The following is a 19,895-nucleotide window of genomic DNA, read 5'->3' on the forward strand; positions in this document are numbered from 1 at the left end:
CTTTGGGTTAAAAAAAAAAAAAGTCTTAACTCTGAATCTTAATGTTGGTGGGGGGAGGATTTTGCCAAATTCTAAAATCCTTGCCTCTGTAGTGGGGATGGACATTGGAACCTCTCCCTGCATAGCTGAAAACCTCAGTGTTGGAGCTCAGTGCCAGCTGGTGTGACCATCCGGACAGGAAAGTGACAAGAAAGTGACAATGATGCAGCAGTCTCGGCGCAGAGGCCCCACGGAGTGCACGATGCAGAGAAACGGAGCTACACGCTTACAATTCTTCCAGGCCTTACACTCGGGGCTCTGGAGGCACCCCGAAAGGCAATTATATATATTTTAAAAAGGATGACATTTATCTTGGAAGTGCCCTTTCAAGCTTTTGTGGTGGCTTCCCTGGTGGCAGCAGGGAAGAGTACAGTCCCTCATGTGACATCCTTACAGGGCAGGAAGGAGGCTCACCCTGAGCATGAGAGCCCAGGGTCCCTTCCTCCCTGACGGGCTCAAGTCATTTGAAAGGACCACCACCACATTGTGGACACTCTGTTGCCTTATTCTGGGCTGGAGCGCCAACCCTTAGGAGGAAGCTGTGATTTTTCAAAGACACGATTTGGAACACCGCAGCCCTTTTGTGTCATCTGCCCGCTCCATCCCAGGTTCTTGGGGGTTCCTGCAAAGCCAGAATGTGACCTGTCCATCGTGTCTTCTCCAGCCTTCTCTCCAGAGCTGCAGAGGCTTGTCTGGGACAGGTGGGTCAACCATGGTTCGTCCCAACGGCAGTTAAACTCTAAGTTCATGGAACAAGGTCCTCAGCTCCGACGTGGCCTCGGCTCCTTGCTGACCTCATGCTCCTTTGCTGGGCCGAACACTCCAACCTCCCTCTTCCCTGGGAACAGCACCATTTTACACTTGGGTCAAGTGGTCCCCTCTGGGTCTCAGCTCACCCAAAATCCACATTTCTCAGAGGCTCGGGGCAGCGGCCAACAGGTGGCTCTCTGATCATCCATGAGCCCAAAGATGCCTCCAACCCGGGAGGCAGCGTGTCATCCAATGTCATGGGACTGGCTTCTTTTCATGTCGAGTCCTTCTGCCCCCAAAGATGGACTGAGTCTCAGTCTGATTCAGGTGGGTTCTCCACACCTTCTTCCTGTGGCTGATCTGCCTAATGCTAGATGAACACCACACAGTTATAAATACTCAGGTCAATATATATATGCAGGTATAGATATATATATTCTGGTCACTGTTTTACACTTGAACAAAGAAAACCACTAGCCTGCTTGTTCTAGAGTTTGTGCCACCCCAACTCCCATCTGCCTGTGGTGTAGCCGGCAGGGAATGTGAGCCACTGAGTCCCACGGGGCACCCATCTTACGTGGCCCCGTCGCACTGGCCGACAGTCAGTTTCAAAGCCCCCTGCTCGTGCAGGCTCTTCAGGGCCTTGAACTCCAAGGGCATGGTGTGGGGGCTGGCCTGGGAGGTGTAGCCGTACTTGAGGCTGTCATAATAGTGGTACTTGACAGGGTTCTGGTTCTGATCTAGTGGAAAGGGCCAGAAGCCGTAGAGGTAGATCTGGTTGCAGAAGCGCGTGGCCAGGGTATACATCAAGAGGCCAGTGGTGGGTCTTTTGATGTGAACTTTGTTGGTCAGCCAGTATCTGGGAAAGAAAAAAGTGAAAAAATGTAAGAAAGAAACAAAAAACACATGAGTTTGTGAAATCGAAAAAAAACCCAAATCCACGATTTTGTGGATCATCCTTTCCAGGAAGAGGAACGTTTTTATCCTGTCCCACAGCCTGCCTCCTGCCACTCCAGGAATTGTAGAGACCAACCAAGGGATTGGTTCCCTGTTCACAGAGGACCGACAGCCACTGTTTGTTAAGTAACAGAACGGCTCCTATGCTGTGTGATTTCACGTACGTGACTTTTTGGAAACGAGGCAGGCCTGTGAGCAGGTACAGATGCAGAAATGAGGTTCAGATGAAGATGCCTGCCCAAGGTCGCCTGGGTAGAAAGGACAGGGCCTTGACTTGAGTTCAGACCTGTTGACATCCAAAGCAGGGGCGGGCAAACTCTCTCCATAAAGGGCCAGGTGTCAACAATTGTTGGCTTGTTGGCCACACTCCTGGCCTCAGCCGTTGTAACACGAAAGAGCCACAGACGACACAGACGTGGGTGTGGCCCGGCTTGGTGCTTTGGCTCTGGTTTGCCGATCCTGATAAAGGGGCACCTCTTGCAGCGGGCCCACTGCCCATCGCCATGCCTGACTTTGGGAGGGGCTGACATCCTTGCCTCTTGGGCATCATCAGGTTTCCTTCCCATCTCTGCCCATAGGATGCCCCACCCTCTGTGGTAGGATGCCCATCTCTGACCGCATGTGGCTTCCCTGGAGAGCTGAGGGGGTCAGCGGACAGTCTGCCCTGTGAGGCTGAGTTCTGTGAAGGAATCTTTCAGGACTATGAAAGGAGGCACGGGGAGTGGAAAGGGCAGAGCCTTAGGCTGAGGGCTTCCTGTGTTGAGTGAGGTGCTGAGCTGCCTCACAGACGATCTCCGTTTACCTTAACCAAGAAAGCAGCGAGGAAAAAACCATGTCCATTTCACAGACTAAGCAACAGAGGTTTAGAGGGGGTTTCAGCAACAGTTCTGTCAACTGTGTGACTTTGACCAAGCCACTTCTCCCTGCTGGACCAAGTTTTTTACTTTGATGCAATGATGGGGCACAGACCAAGGGATTGCCAAGACATCCTCCAAGTTCCATCACCATGTAGAACTGTCCCCGGAAGCGGGAAAGCATCCATTCTGTTCACCATCACTTTTGTTTTCCATCATGGTTTTCCTCCTGCTTGGATTTAGAACTTACCAGGATGTGTGGTCCAATCTCTTGATTTCTAGTAAAACCTTCCACTTACCCTATGCTGAACCCCTTTAAATGCAATGCATACACCTTGGTGGAAAGGTGTAAGTCCTTACCCCAAACTCCTTTCTACTGTGTCTACACCAGACACTGCATTTTTCTGTACTCAAACACAGCCGTGGGTCCCCATCCCACATGTTCCCATTTGCCATGGTGAGAACCATCCACTCCCCTTCTGAAGCATGGGCGGGAGCAGTTCCCCACGGCACCCCAGCACAACGATGTACGTGACTATGAAGTCACACATGTCAATCAGATTCATGCCAGAAAGTAAAAGGATGCCTAGCGGAACACTTACAAGCTGCTGAAAGTTAAAACTGTTTTACATTATTCACAGGGCTTTTAGCTCAAAGTCTGGGGGAGCAGATTTTCTAGAAGCCCAAGTATGCCCTTCCTTTTGCCAGAGGGTCCTTCTGCAGCTCCAAAAAAGGAACCCCCAAACGTTTCAGAGAGTCAACCTTAAATCCTTTATTTTTTGGAAGGTGGCGTTAGCCTTTGCATCAGACAAAGTTATAGATCCCTAATAACTCACATAATTTCAGTAAATCATACATTCGACATAATAAAACTTGTTGCCAGGATCCCTCCCACCCCAACCTGTCTATCAGGCCAGGGTGATCTCCTTGCTGACGGAGGCTGTCGTCCCGGATGGCCAGAATCAAGGTGAACGTGATTCTTCCAGGAACTGCGGGTGGCCCCCTTTCACAACTACTGCCGTTTCACAGGCCTGTCAGTTGAAGACCCCTTTCTTTGCACCTCCTCCTATTTCATCCTGTCTTGAGCTGAGAAACTTCCCTGCAGCTGAATTTTCCAACCCAGAATCAGATGGAGGGGACAAAGGCAGAGAACAGAACAATGGCTCCAGTAACTGCAAGCCCAATAAAAAAATAAGAGGAAAAAGAGTTGGTGGACATCCTGCAGACCATCATTATTTCTTCCTGCCATGGTCGAGAATTTTAATACCGGCTAATATGTAGGAGGCAAGGTGCTGGCTTGAGGGGGTGCTTGAGGCTGAGGCTGGGGCTAATTAGATAAGGAGCTAGCCCTTCCTTAGACCACCTCAGTACTCTACATGCTCAGTGGGGCTGAGCTGAGCTTCGGAGGGCTCGGGGTGGGGGGTGAGGTCAGGGAGAGTGCACGGAGGAGAAGTATCCAGAAGAGTAGCAGCTAATCCTTGCCAAGTGCTTATCCACCTTGTCTTAACCACCTCTCATCACGGGGAGCTCACCCCTGCCTGAGCTAGTCCATTACACTCTCAGCTTTAACTCCGTGGTTCTTTACCTAGGCTGCACACTGGAATCACCTGGAGCTTTAAGAGGACTGATCCTGGGTCTCACCTCCAGGTGTAGCCTGGACCCTGGGATTTTTAACCACTGCCTCCCCCCACCCCACCAGCAATAATTCAAATGGGTAGCCAAGGTTAAGAACTCTGCTCTAACTGATAGGTGGTTCTGCCAAAAAGAACCTGAGAATGCGACTTATTTAGAGAAAAGAAGGGGGGCGGGGGGAAGGAAGCATAAAGAATAGTCATAGAGTTTTAAGTAAGATTTAACTCATCTGTCCCAGTGGCCTGGCAGCGGATATAACTGAGTGAGCTGGGAGTTGGGACATGTGTGTAAGGAAAACTGACACCTGGCCTCAGTGTTGCCAAGGCAATAGGGAGTAGTGGGGACTGTGACATCTATAGGGGTAGCCAGTTTATTGTTGTCCTGTATGGTGGTGGGTGTCAAATTTTCTGATTTTTTTCAAAGGCATCAGAAATCTGGATTTTAATGCAAATTCTCCAGATTTTAAAATATTGACAACTAATTAAAAAATTTTTAAAAAATCATGTGCATCTCTATTGGGTGAGTCAACAGACTACATCTGTGGGTGATCCTGGATTGAACTTGTCCTCTTCTCTTAATTTACAGAGGAAGAAGCAGGAGTCCAGGGTGACTTGCCTGAGAAGAGGCAAACTTCTCACGCAGCTGGGTAGTTAGAGCTCGGATAAAATGCAGCCTTCCTGCTTCTATTCTTGGGCTTTTTTCACCCCATGGTGATTCTGGGGGCCTCGGGGCTGGGAATGAATTGGCCGCCATTGCTGTTGACATTATCCAGGGACACACGAGCCACCGGCAGAGTCTCCGCATGAGAGCATCTCACAGACTGTTCACTCCCTGAGCAAATTCAAGCCCTAACCCCGGCCACATGCCATATGAGGGATTTGCGGTTTGTTTATTTTCTGATAGCAAGGCTTTAGCTGGGTAAGGCTTTCAGAAATGAATTTCTTTTCAGGCTGTTGATGCTCTGCCCAGAGAGAGGCAGGGAGGAATTGAATCAGCAGGGGACATCCAAGTAGCTCATAGGTGGGTCTGAAGTTACACAGACACGTGCGGTGCCCTCCCGGTGGTTATGCCTTTCCCCCACCTGTCCCCTTGGTGAACTCTCTTTCTTCCCCCCAGAACTAAGCACATGAATCACATCTTCCTGGAAATGTTCGCTTTGTTCCACCCTCTTCTTCTCAGCTCAAATCGAGTTAGTCATTCCCCCTATTATCATGAGCTTTGTGTTCACTGCTCCTATTATGCAAATCAACCCAGGCTGATAGTTCATTGCTATCTGGGCTGGGCTCCCACTGGAAAAGGTACTGTGATGTCCCCCAGAACGGGGTCCATGCCTTACAGTCCCCTTACACTGTAGGGGGTTCAAAGGCACCTCGCTCTGTGTGGTGCATCTCCCAGCACCCCTTGGAATCGAGCCAGGCTCATGTGACCAGTTCCGGCCAATAGGCTGTGACAGGAAGGGTGTCCCTTCTGGGCCAACTGTTCCCCAAGAGCTTTCTCTTCTCCTGCCTTGGGAACCCCAACGCCTCCTCTGAAGATGGTGTCAGCTTAAGATGGAAGAATCCTACATCCTTGAGTCACAGCTTGCAAGAGGGCCCCTGCCAACCTACATCCCACTTGGTGAGAATGAGAAATAAACTTCCGTGATGCCAAACCACAAGGGTTTTGGGGATTGTTATTGTAGCATAAACTAGAATTGATTATCCTGGCTTCCATGGCGCTCAGCAAATGTTTGGCTCGAATGGAATTGAGAAGTGGGAAGGAGTAGAAAAGGAGAGAGGAGGAGAAGCTGGCAGTGCAGTGCTTTGTGACTCTGGCCGGTTGGGACAGGAATAGAAACGCCCAGCCTCTTATATCTACCGCCCAGACAGGCTCACTGGAAAGGTGTTAACAGCAAACAAGGTTCCGAGATGAATTGAGAGCTCAGTGGCAGGGAGGGACCCTCTCATTTCCGATTCTGCCTCTCTGGGTAAACAAGAACTCCTGAGCGGATGTCTGACGGGGACACGGGGGTGGCGTTTAATGAGCAGCTTGCAACAGAAGCTGACTGAGTTATGCAGGAACAAATCACTCTCCTGTTCCTTTATATCTCCTCAGTCGCCCTGGCCAATTTACAGACTGTGTGCGTGGCCGACTTGTAGACGATTTCTTTCCTTAGGAGAACAGCTGGGTGTTAAAACACAAACTAATTAATTTTGCCTTCCCAAATGAGGTTAGCTGGGTGCATCCGGGATGCTGTATTGACAATGCACCTTTAATATCCCCGTCTGGAGGTTTTAATTAGAAGGCAAAGTAATCTTAAAGAAAGCAGTAATTATTTTTCAAATTGGTTACCCCAATTGCCGAGACGATTAAGCGCCATATTTTACAAGCATGGATGGCAATAAATGAGGATTGCCAAAATTATCTCCAAAGCACGTTTGTCCCTCTCCCTGGACTCCTGTGCTCCATATGTGGCAAGCATAGTGGCTGCCACTGTTGGAGAAAGGGACCAGAAGGGCTTTCTCTGTGACACTAAAGGCACTTTGTGGGATAAAGTTCACATCGCCCTTAAGGAACAGGAATGCCTCACAGGCTGCCAGTTGGTGATGCTCAGTGCAAAATGAACAGCAGAGCCAGGAGCAGGGCTCTCAGACTCCTGGTCTCTCATCATCTACATCACCAGCTGGAGCCCTAATCTGGGGGTCCCACAGCCCATTGCTGTCCTCTCCCTGGGAGCACTTAAGAGCTCTGGTGCCCTGGCGAGCACCTCAGGATGCAGCTTCCCAGTTTTGTGGTAGTGGAGAGCTGAGAGGAGCGGGGGATTGTTTCAGAATTTAGGGCTGGAGTGCAGATCTGGTCAAGCCCTGGGCATGCTCAAGGCCGATTCCTGGTCTCCAGGCCTCCAGGCTTACCCTAGCCAGTGCTCTTGCTCAAGTAAGCCAGGCTACCCTCAAGTATGACCATGCCACCGAAAACTCCCCAGTGACTCCTTGGGTCCACGACTAACATCCGGCAGCCTCAGTCCGATTGTGAAGTCCTTGAGATTTGGACTTGAAATCCCTCCCACCCCTGGCATGCACAGCCACACTGCCACGAGGAACTTGTGCTATCTTCCAGGACACCACCACCTCCTACTTCTGGCTGGCGACTCCTTCTTATAGTCTCAGCTTCAATGCCACCCCCTGCAGGAAGCCCTCCCAGATCTCCCCGGATGTTGTTCTTTTCCTATCATAGCCCTGATCAGGCTATGCTAGAATGACTTGCTTACTTGTCTTTCTCCTCCCCTACAATTTAAACTTCTCTGAGCAAGTGGATTGACTTTCTGCTTCCACATAACCCCAGATGCGAGCATAGCTCACCCACAAAGTGGGTGCTTCGCGAATCCTTATTTAATGAAGCAGTGAGTGAAGATGAGCAAGTAGAGGCTAGTGGCTCCCTCTGGGGGCCCTGGCAGGAGAGGTAAAGGAGCCCAGACTTACGCTAAACCCTTCTAAGTGACCACCAGGTCTGCACGAGTGAAAGGCAGGCTGACAGCATCTTAGATAGTATGTTGCCAAAAGAAAGGAGGAAAAAAAAAACCATGATGCTGGTTACTTGAGGGGTTCCTCCTGCTACAAGGGCCCTTCAGGGAGCCGAGAGACTGCCATTCACACACAGGTATCCGCTGTGTCCCTAGAGGCCCTGCAGGGACCCAGCAAGACCATTTCTTGGGGGTTTAAACCTGCTGGCTGGATTCTGGAATCTAATGCCAAACAGAAAAAAAAAAGTTATATTTAACCTCATTCATAATTAAAGGAATCCAATTTCGCACAACAATCAGATGCCGTTTCCCCGCAGATTGGCAGGGAGAACAGATACAGATAATACATCACACTGGCGAGGCTGTGGGAGAACAGGCATTTTCAATGATCATAGGTGGGAGTGTAAATTGGTACCTGCCTCTACAGCGGGCAATTTGGCAACCTCTACGGAAACTGACAACGCACATAACACAGATCCGTCTCTCTTTTTAGCAAAGGCACATCTCAAAAGCAAGCCTACAGATGCACACACGTGTGCAGATGTCAGTCCAGGACGATCACGGCCACACTGACTGTACCAGCGGGAGACCGGAAAAGCCTGTGATGCCCACTGATGGCTTCTGCTCACATAAATTACGGCCCAGATATGGCAGAACGCTGGGCAGCTGTGAAGGAGAGTGAGGCGGTACGTGTCGATACGGAATAATTTTCAGAACTGAGCAAGGCGCAGTACTTCCAGCTTGCTCCCTTAGGTGTGAGAGTGGGCATTTCTGGAAGGACACGCACAGAAAACCAGTTTAACAGGCTGCCTCTGTGCAGGAGGGCTCACTTTTCGCTTTGAATCCTTTTATACTATTTGGATTTTTCTTTTGACTATATGCATTGCTATTTTAAAAAAATATGGAGAGACAGTCCATGAAAAAGGACCAAACACCATCTGTGCCTTCACTCCCCAGGACCCCCCCTCCCTTTCTTGCTGTGACATAGTCATGGAACACACTTCCGCACCCTGTGTCCACTGGAGGAGGCTGGGGCTCGGCTCCTGTGTCCCTGGGGATACGCTCCGAGGACTGTGAGGGGCGGGTCTGGGAGGTGGCACCTCTCACCTGTGGTGGACTCCCCCCCTCCCTACGAGCTGCACCATGTTTCCTCTGACAGCCTCGACCTGCCCTCCGGCCTCAGGGTCTGTTCCCCGCTGCCCGGCAGCCCAGCCTCCTTTGCGGATCTGCTGCTCCGGCCCTGGCAGGGGACCCGCTGGATCAGTGCCGTCCAAGGACCTACGCCCAGCACTCCTGATGCCTAATTAAGCACCGATTCACCAGCTTCCTCTGCACCAGGCCTGTGGGCGGAGCGGCTTTCCTGCCCTCTCAGTGGGCCTTCTCCATCGCTGTAATTGAATTGGAGCCATTCACTACCAGCTGCTCACCAGATCTTCCTGCTTCCTGCAGACACCTTCAACTGCCTGGATGTCATTTCCCTCCATTGCTCACGTCCCTTGCCAATAGCCCACCAGGCACTGTGCCACTCTGCAGGCCGGCAGAGCCAGAAGCCCCTGGAAACCCAAGCTGGGACAGGAGTGGTGACAGTGGAAGGGCAGGCCTTCTGCTCAGGGTCTCAGCACCACGCTGCCCACTTCCCTGCGCTGTCCAGGTCCTGTAACTGCCTCAGATGGACAAGAACCTTGAGAGTACACAGGGGGGAGAGACTCTCCCAGCACAGGTGTGTGGACTCAAAGGCTCTCTGCGTGGGAAGGGTGGCTCTCTAGGACAGTAACTGTTGTAGGCTGAACTGTGTCCCCTTAAAAGTCACATGTTTAAGTCATAACTTCCGGTACTTAGAATGTGACCTTTGAAGATTAGGGTCTTTACAGAGGTCGTTAAGTTAAAATGGGATCATGAGAGTGGGTCCTAATCCAACATAACTGACGTCCTTATAAACAGGGAAATTTGGAGACAGACAGGAACACAGGGAGAATGATGAATACGGCCATCTACAAGCTAAAGAGAGAAGCTGGGACCAATTCTCCCCTCGGAGCCCCCGGAAGGACGTCTGGCCTCCAGAACTGGAGGGGGACGCACGTCTGCCGTTTGGGCTGCCCAGCCTGTGTACTTCATCATGGCAGCCCTGGCAAACAGCACACGGACTGTCTGTGTAACACAGAGTCCCTCTCACTGCCCAGGAAGGGGCGCTCACTGCTGCCTGAGCATCTCCAAGAATGTGAATTTCGTCAGTTCCTAAGAGGCAACCACGCTCATCTCAGAGGACTTTTATCTGCTGGAATGTTCTTCCCAGTGTCCAGATGGAACCTGACTTGCTGGAGATCTTCTCCCAACCCTAGTTCTATACCTGGAGCCTCAGAGGCCAAACCTGTGAGCCCTTCAGGGGCAGGAGCCTTGGTGTATTGACCATTGTGCCCCCCAGCAAAGGCCTGGAACCCTCTAGGTGCCTGTAAGGATTTGTTGAATGAAGAAAGACTGGTCTCATGCTCCTTGGAGACCTCTCCCAAATCCTTTCAACTTTTGAATTTCTCTGTCCCTGTGGCCCCTCTCCAGCCTGGTACTCCCAGGTGAATATGGTTCTCCAAGTGGGATTTGACCAACCATCACTGACCAACCTGACTCTTAAAGATGTTATCCATCCACTGCGGTGGTCTAAGATCACATGATCTTGGTGAGCAACCACATAGACACTGATGGCTTGTGCTGCTCACCCCTCTGTACCTGTAGAACCCAACTAGGATATAGAACAGAGAGTCTTGCATTTGTCTGTATTAAATTTCTTTCTCTGTGATTGGCTCATTGCTTCAGCCTGTCAAGAGAGATCTGGATTCAACTCTGAGGCCCCCAAATATTGGGAAGTCCCCCAACGTCACATCACCTGTGAATTTTCTAAGTAGACAAATAACGCCTTCACTTAAGTCATTGGTAAAAATGGGGACAATTGGCAAGATAGGAGGCTGGTGGCATGTTTTTAAAGTGCTCCATGAAGGCAACATTAATCTATTTAATTAGTGACTTTTGGGCATCAGTGCTCAACAGATGGTGGTCAGTCTGTATGTTAAGGATATGGGAAGTGGGGTGGCAGTGGGAAGAGGAGAGACCTTTGAAGTCTCTACATGTGGATTCTAATCCCCTTCCTCCTCATTTGAGTGATCTTGGGCAATTTTCTTAACATGTCTGAGCCTGTCTCCTTATGAATAAATTGGGGATGAAAATAGTATCTGTCTTATAAGGTTGTTCTGAGATGTGCTGACCCTTCAGCTTCTGCCTGGTGGGGAGGCTGCCCTGTGTTTGGGACAAATGCATTGTGCACGTGGAGCCTTGACCCGCTGCTACCCACCGAGTCTCCTAACGCCACTTCTGCAGTGCGGCAGCGCCTGGCCCACTGAGCTCATCGGGTCCCCAAATCCAGAACCGGGTGGGTGTGAATTTCTGCTGGATCTGGCGCATTGCATTAAAGTGAGAGATGATGCGGTTCATAGTTGTCACACTTACTGGCTCAGTGACCTCATACAAATCACCCAGCTTGTCTGAGCATCAAGTTCCTCATTTGTAAAATGAAGACACCGAGGTGCCTCAAATTTGATTTCCACTTGACATTCCCATCAGCAACACAAGTATTCCAATTTCCTCACACTTGTTATTTTCCACTTTTTTGGTAACAGCCCTTCTAGTGGGTGTGAAGTGGTAACTCACTGTGGTTTTGATTTACATTTCCCTAGTGATTAGTGATGTTGAACAACTTTTCATGTGCTTATTGGCCACTTGTATATCTTCTTTGAAGATATCGCCTTTGCCCATTTTTGAATTGGGTTGTTTGATTTTTTTGTTGTTGGGTTTTAGGAGTTCTCTACATATTCTGGATATTAATCCCTTATCAGACAGACGATTTCAAATATTTTCTCCTATTCTATGGGTGTTTTTTTAAAACCCTCTTGATATATTGTCTTTTTGGTACCCAAAGAGTTTTAATTTAATGAAGCCCATCTTACCTATTTTGTTTTTGTTGTTGTTGCTTAAGAAACCATTGCCAAATCCAAGGTCATAAAGATATCCCCCTATGTTTTCCTCTAAGAGTGAATTTCTTCTAAGCGAACTGCACATTTTAAAATGGTTAAAATGGGGTACTATCAGAAACACAAAATAACAAATGTTGACTAGGATGTGGAGAAACTGAATAACAAGCGTTGGTATGAATGTGGAGAAACTGGAACACTTGTATACTGTTGGTGGATTGTAAAACGGTGCTGCCACTATGGAAAACAGTATGGAGGTTCTTTAAAAACTAAATCGAACCACCATGTGATCCAACAATTCCATTTCTGAGTGTCTATCCAAAAGAATTAGAAGCAGGGTCTCAAAGAGATATTTGCCCACCCATGTTCATAGCAGCACTATTCACAACTGTCAAGAGGTGAAAGCAACCCAAATGTCCACTGACGGATGAACAGACAAATGCAACATGGCATATACATACAATAGAATATTACTCAGCCTTCAAAAGGGAGGAAATTCTGACACAGGCTGCATCATGGGTAAACCTTGAAGACTTTACATTAAGTGAAATAAGCCAGTCACAAAAGGGCAAATACTCTATTACTTCACTAATATGAGGTATCTAAAGCAGCCAAATCCATAGAAACAGAAGTAGAAAGGTGGCTACCAGGGGCTGGATATATGGGGAAAGGGAACTTGTTGTGTTTAATGGGTACAGAGTTTTGAATTTATAAGATGGAAAAGTTCTGGAGATCTGCTTCACAACAACGTGAATATACTTAACTCTACTAAACTGCACCATTAAACATGGTTAAAACAGTAAATGTTACATTGTGTATATTTAACCACAATAAAAAGCATTTATCCTGTCCCACCGCACAAATAGGCGGTTTACTGGACAATAGATTTTTAATAAGGAAACAAGATTATTCTGCCAACTACAGCTCATATTGGAACTCTGAGGTGAAGATCATCTGACAGGTGAAACTGACTTAGTGCATTGCTCTGTAGAATCCTTTATTAAACTGAGCCTAAATGTACTTTCCTCCCTGTGGTTTCATCCTCTGGTTCTAATTCTACCTCTTGAGTCTATAGGAAAGTCTAAACCCTTGGTTGGTGGCAGCTGCTATGATCGCAGTAGCCATGACTGACTGATTGTATGACAGACATGCAACCAGTGAGTCACAGCTGTGTGGGCACAGGATGCACATTCTGTTGTAGGTAGTGTTCCCCAGTGTATGTATGGCTCAGGAGACAAGCCACCTGTTCAAGGTTGTTACATCTCCAAGGGAGTAACGGAGCTGGGATGTGAACCCAGGTGTCCCTATGTCCAAAGCCCATGTGTTGGATGCGAGGCCAGACTGCCTCTTAGCCAGGTCCCTTCTCAGCCTTCTCCTCTACGACCCCTTGGTCTTTTCTCAGGGGCCTCTGTTCTACATCCCTTACCAGCCCACTCTTGCAGTAAATACCAAGTAAGTTCCTACCAGGAAAAAGGCGAGCCCTTCCTCCCGCTACAGACAGCACCCACCTTGTTGGTGATGCCCTACTGCACCCATACGCTCCGAGGCCCAGCGCCCCCACAGAGGGAGAAGGCCATTTGCAGAAACCCATCCCAAGGCCCCCGAAGCCCCCGTCCCCCCACCTCCTCCACTTGCTAAAAGAAGAAGCCCTCCTCATCTGTCTCTGCTGCAGTATTTCCTCCTGGGAGTCCCTGCAAAGGAAGATGCTGCAATTTCAGGATTAACAGCCTGTTTGTTTAAAGGGCTTATTACTGGCGCTTAATGCTATTTTGACAGGTGGAAGTGAGTCCATTATAGCTGGAAATAGCTCTGGCTGCATAGTTTCTTCCAGGTGGTTGCCCATTCCTCAGCCAGGGGACTTTTTCTCTCTTTATCAAAGGGCAGTTCTTCTTCTCCTGACCCCTCTGACCTCCAACCCATGTAAGGACTTTCCTCCTTCCAGGAGGAAACAATGTTAAAGGCTTGGAACATAAACCCATGAGATGGGGGTGGCTGCAGCAGAGCCGCTGTGTGAGAGGGTGAGGTGGATGCTGAAGGGAGATCTGACAGGTCAGCCTCAAGGATACAGGATGCAGCTCCTGTGAGCCCTGGTCCATCCAGGTGTCACTCTGCTCCATCAGCCATGAATGTGGCTGCCTCTCATTGAATGTCTCTCTGGATCTTTCTTGGGGGCAATGGATTTCTATATTGATACCCACCCTAATGAGACCAGTGCTGGTCACAGGCTTGGGTGCCTTGGTGGGGGTCACCTTTATGAGGACAGCAAGAGTCCTTTATGGGTGGCTCAGAGGGCTTCCCAGGTCACACTGAGTTAGGCTAAAGCCCCAGCGAAGAGCATCCTAATGTTGTCCCGCCAATGCAGGAATATACAGAGTTCTCTTATGTCACCAGAGCAGGACGATGAACTGCCATGAGGTGGACGCAGGGCCTGACCCCACACTAGGAGGTCGGGGGTGTGCTGGGGTATATTCATAACAGGCATCTCACACTTAACGTGCCCAAGAAAGAGCTCCCTCTCTCAACACGCCCAGACACGCATGGGCTTCTCCTGGACTCTCCCGTCACAGAAAACGGCACCACTGTCCACGCATCGGCTCCAGCTCTAATCCTGACAGTCACCTTGAGTTTCTCTCTTTCTCTCACCCCTGCAGGTCCTTAAGTAGAATCCATCAGCAAAGCCTGCTGCCTCTACTCCAAATTTTAAAGCAAATCTGACCACACCGTTGCATACCCACTCCCACCATCCTAGTCTAAGCCACAATTATTCCCAACCTGGACCTACTGCGCTAGCTTCCCAACAAAGATTCCCGCTTCCATTCCTGTCCCCTGATGGTTTACTATTTACACAGCAGCCGTTGGAGGATCCTTTTCCATACAGCTCTGTGGGCAGCCACTACCAACTGGTCAAACCTGGCGTGCCTACACCGTACACAAAAATCAACTGAAAATGGACTGAAGACTTCAGTGCAAGACCTGAAATTTTGTAGCTCCTAGAAGAAGACGCAAGGGAAAAGCTTCACGACATCGGTCTTGCCAATGATTCCATTGCTGTGAAACCAAGAGCACAGACAACAGAAATAAACAAATTGTACTATATCAAAGTAAAAAGCTCTCACAGCAAAGCAAACAATCAGCAGAGTGGAAAGGAAATCCATGGAATGGGAGAAAATATTTGTAAACCATATATCTGATAAGGGCTTAATCTCCAAAATATATAAGGAACTCCTACAACTCAATAGTTTAAAAAACAAAAACAAAAACAAAAACAAAAATCTAGTAACCCAACCTAAAAATGGGCTAAGAAGTTGAATAGACAATTCTCCAAAAAAGACATACAGATGGCCAACAGGTATACGAAAAGATACTCAACATCACTAATTTTCAGGAAAACGAAAATCAAAACCACAATGAGGTGATCACCTCACACCTCTCTGGAAGGCTGCTGTCAAAAACAAAAAACGAGAGACAGCAAATGTCGACACGGATGCAGAGTAATTGGAACCCTTTCGCACTGTATGTGGGATTGCAAAATGGTGCCTCTGATATTGAAAACAGTATGGAGGTTCCTCAAAACTTAAAAATAGAACTATTATATGATCCAACAATTGCACTTCTCAGTATTTATGCAAAATAATTGAGATCAGGATCTCAAGAGATTTGAGCACTCCTATGTTCACTGCAGCTCTGTTCACAATAGCCAAGATGTGGAATCAACCTAAATGTCCATCAAGAGCTGAGTGGATAAAGAAAATGTGTATACAGACACACTAGAACGCTACCCAGCCTTGGACAAAAAAGGAAATTCTGCAACATGTGACAACATGAATGAACCTTGAGGACATTATGCTAAGTGAAATAAGCCAGTCACAGAAAGACACATACTGCGTGAGTCCACGTAGATTAAGTATCTTAAGTTAATCAAATCCCCAGAGTAAAGAGTGGAATGTTGGTTGCCAGGGGGTTGAAGGAGGGAGAAATGGGGAATTGCTAATGAACAGACATCAAATTTTAGTCAAGCAAGGTGAATATGCTCTGGAAATCTATACAACGTTGTACCTGTAGTCAACAATAATGTATTGCACACTTAAAAATTTCCTAAGAGATCTCATGTCAATACAATGAAACAAACAAAAATCCTGGCGTGCCACGTGCAACCCATCTGCTGGTCCCGTCATTTCTCCAGGAAGGAAGGCTCAAAAGGTGAGGGGACTTGCAGAGGTCGGACAACCCGTGAGTGGGAGAGCTGGGGTGCAAACGCATCCGGGAAAGGAGCGCTGCCTCCCGAGCACCGCCCCCCGAGCACCGCCCCCCCCCCAGTACCCCCCCCCCCCCCACCCGGCACCGCCCGCACCCAGGGGCCGCTCACCCGCGGACTGCGTGCAGCAGGCGCAGAGACGGGTACGCGGTGCGCACGTTGACGCGGTGCTTCAGGATAAGCTCGTTCACCCACTCCACCCGCTCCTTGCCGCCCCGGGCCATGAAGGCGGGGATCCACAGGATGCTGCCGTTGAGGCTGTGCAGTCGCTGCAGCAGCTTCTCCCGCCACGTGGCGTTGACCAAGTCCTCGAAGGCCCGCTGGATGACGGAGGGGTTCATGGTCACCAGGTCTGTCTTGAGCCCCACATCGCGGGCGTACTCCTGCACCGGGGCCAGGTTGCACCTGCCGGAGAAAAAGGCGGCGTGACCTTTTGGGGAAAGCTGAGACATTGCTGCTTATATTTAACTTTCTCCATCCTTGGTCTCTCCTGACTTCCTCCTCATCCCCAAAGACCCAGGGAATCTCCCTGCCCTCGCCGGCCCATACCATCACATTCCATCTACTCCTCGTAGGATCCCAGCCAGGTGGAAAGAACCCAGAGGAGGGGTCCTGGTGGGGCAGACCCGCCAGTGCTGCTACCTGGCATCAAATGAGGGTCTGGACACAGTGGAGCCATATGACTTTGTCCTAAAAGACCACACAAGTCTACCCCACAGACAGATCTGTGAGAGCCATAGAGTAAAGCTCAAAGGACAGTGGCACATTATCCTGAGTGGCTCTCTCTGTGGGGGTTCAGGTCCCTCTTGTCTAAGTATGTGTGGCTCGCTTTGGCCGTGCCTCTCAAAGTGCAATCCATTCATCGGCAGCAAGGGTATTAGAAATGCAGGGTCCTGGTCTCTGCCACAGATCTGATGACTCTGCAATTTAATAAGCACAGGAGATTCACACACTGGTTAAAGTTCAGAGGCACTGGGCTAAACCCTAATGAAAAGACTCGGAGATGGCCAGTCCAACTGCCCATTTTACAGATGATGACACTGAGGCCCAGAAAAGAGAGGGACACACTCCAAGTCATATGACAAACGGGCAGCCAAGCCAAGACTGGACTCTGGACATCACACTGCTCATTGTGCTGTGTGCTGGAATCTGCCTCTGGAAATCCTGGGGCAGGGCCAGGTGGAGCACGGAAAGCTGACAATTGAAACCAGGTCAGAAAGGCCCTCCTCAACGCTGTCTGGCACCCCTGGAGGTGATCTGACCCTGCCAGGGGCAGTTTTTGCCCTCTGACCCAACTTTAACTCCCTCCCCACCCAACCCTCACCCCTTCTCTGGCTTCTAAACAGACAAAACCGTCACTTCCTTCCTCCTCCCCCCACCTCCCCCACCCCAGTCTTCAGATTGGAGGACTTTGAGAAATGGAACTAAGCCGCTGGCTACACCAGGCACAGACAGAACCTGGCAAAGGATAACAAACTAAAACAAGTTTGGCTGCGACGTTGCGGTGACTCTCCCATCACAGTGGATGAGGACTCAGCATACAATCCAGTCCCATGTCCTGAGGTCTGGGGAGGTCCTGTGTGATAAGGCTGCTTCCCAAAGCCCAGGACCAGGCTCTCTCTGCGTGGAGACAGTCCCAGGAGAAACCTAAGACGCGTATCAGTTTTACCAGGGGTGGGGCGCTGTTTGCTGCCTGCCCTACTTTTGCTCAGGGGAAAACAGCAAACCCTTGTTCCCGAGTCTGTCTGGGTTTGGGGTCAGGTGTTGGGGCCGTGGGTAACTGTCCAAATGTGTCCCAGGAGACTGGAAAATGATTGCTGATATTTCGGAGAGAATGACTGTCAAGTACAAATCCAAGTTTCTCTGCCACCCCCTCACTTCCCAGATTTTGACTAGGGGATAATAAAAATGCCAGCAGAGTACCACCTTCCAGAACACTTCAAAGTGTTCTATGAACTTGGACCAACAACTGGCCAGCCCAAGGGACTTTTTTTTGTAATATCAACCTTTTGTACTGGGCTCTATCCAGGGGTCAGCAAACTTTTTCTATAAAGGGCCAGATAATAAATATTTTAGGCTTGGGGGCTATATGCTCTTTCTGCGGCAACTCTTCAACTCTGACCAATAATTCAACTCTACATCGCGGTGAGAAAGTAGCCATCGAGGCTATGAGGATGAATGGGTGTGGCTGTGTTCCAATAAAGCTTTATTGATAAAAATAAACAGGCTGCAGGCCATGGTCTGCCTGCCTGTGTTCTAGACCAGGGATCCTCAGCCTTGGCTGTGCACCAGAAGCACTCAGGCCCCCGGGGCTACATGCTTCCACACCTCTGATGGATTTAATTGGTCTGGGGTGCAGTCTGGACACTGGGATTTTTAAAGGGTACCCGAGCGATTCTAATGCACAATCAAGGTTGAGAATGGGGATTCACCCAGACAGCCTTGTTTCAACCTCTTGGGCCAAATGGCAATGCTGAACTTAAACATGGCTCTCGCTCAGGCCAGAGCCCCTCCTGCACTTACCTTATGACAAAGCTGTGCGTGTCGATCTCCTGGCCGCAGCCGCTGTTCAGCAGGACCCCGGAGTTGCCCACGATGGCGCAGGTCCGGAAGTGCTTGTTCTTCAGCGGAGAGGTTCTGGGGAGCAGCTCGTAGAGGTTCTGGGACACGTTCATCGTGCTGTCGCGGTCAAAGATGTAATGAATAATGTCTCCAGGTTTCAGGGTCCCCTTGAGGACAGAAATGTCCTTTTCAGCATCCAAGAACTTTAGGATTTGCTTCCTACAAAAAGCAAACAGACATGAGGACAAAGTCTCCTGTTGCTGGCTGCCCTGTGCCACCTTGGCTTTTCCCCTCCTCTGTCACCCTGCAGGGCTGCTGCCGCCCAGCACACAGGTGCACCTGAGTTCCAGGCTCCAGGCAGGGATTGTCCTAACGGCCCAGGGGCTGATCTGGTGACTGTGGTCCTGCCCTCTTTCTAGGAGACGTTTTAGGGAAGTGACTTCATTAGGACACAATGTGTGAGCTCAAAACAAAGGGCCCTGCAAGGAAGGTGACCCCTTGTCCTGGTGAGCCTGGGAAAGCATGGTTTTAGCACTGAAAGCCCTGTGCCCCTGACAAACTGTCCCTGTGTCTTGGGCAAACCCAGACCGCGATCTGCCTATGCCCCTTCTCTTAGCGGGATTCAGGGCCACCATCTGACAGGCAGTCCTGAATTATGAATAGGAAACCAGGATGACACGTGTTCCTCAGTGGCCTGCTTTCTTCCTTGGAAGCCCTCTCTGGGCACAGACGCTCCCAGGAGGTGAGTGGGCATGGGTACTGTGATGCGTGTCAACCACTCCCCCTTTGCGAGACCAAGAGTGCGGCCTGCAGTCCCTGCGCTGGTCCATTTGGCTGCATGTGCCGCCCGCCCTCCTCACAGTCTAGTTTTGGGTTTGTAAATATTCATACCTCTCTGGTCCCACAGAGCAGCCTTCCTTTGCGTTGTTGCAGAACAGAGGAAGTGAAAAAATAGCTCTCTAGGCTCTAGGGTGACTTTGATTTAGGGGGAAAGTTCTGGAATCATCTTGTAAAGCACACAGATGGGATGGAATGTGTTCAGAAAAGATGGGAATCCTCTCAGAATCACCAGGGGGAGTTTTATTCCTGTCCCAGGTATGTGAGGGTCCTAACTGGAGGTTTTACTTAAAGAACTGTGCAAACTGCCCAGATCTTTAGAACTAAGTGATTCAAGTCATTGTGAGAAGGAAATCTGGCACCTGAATCAGTTGAAATTAATTTCATTGCCTGCAGCGAGTGAGCCTCTATCTAGAACAGACAGGATGATGTCTTTCTTCTTTCCCACCGAGCCCAGGAGGGACAGGACCTCCACACACTTTGCAAACCTGAGG

General features: G+C 49.6%; 1 protein-coding gene across 1 annotated transcript in view; it reads right to left on the reverse strand.

The window, feature by feature from the left end:
• Window positions 1–60: 60 nt before the first annotated feature.
• ST8SIA2 (ST8 alpha-N-acetyl-neuraminide alpha-2,8-sialyltransferase 2) overlaps window positions 61–19,895 on the reverse strand; it is a 57,416-nt gene continuing 37,581 nt past the window's right edge. The window contains exons 4-6 of the mRNA XM_031440506.2: window positions 18,526–18,783; window positions 16,114–16,407; window positions 61–1,648 (exon numbers count right to left, since the gene is read on the reverse strand). Of these exons, the coding sequence (XP_031296366.1) occupies window positions 1,363–1,648; window positions 16,114–16,407; window positions 18,526–18,783 (838 nt within the window). The 3' untranslated portion in view covers window positions 61–1,362. The remainder of the gene's footprint in view (window positions 1,649–16,113; window positions 16,408–18,525; window positions 18,784–19,895) is intronic.

Source organism: Camelus dromedarius, chromosome 29 (assembly GCF_036321535.1).
Source record: "Camelus dromedarius isolate mCamDro1 chromosome 29, mCamDro1.pat, whole genome shotgun sequence".
Taxonomy (NCBI): Eukaryota; Metazoa; Chordata; class Mammalia; order Artiodactyla; family Camelidae; genus Camelus; species Camelus dromedarius.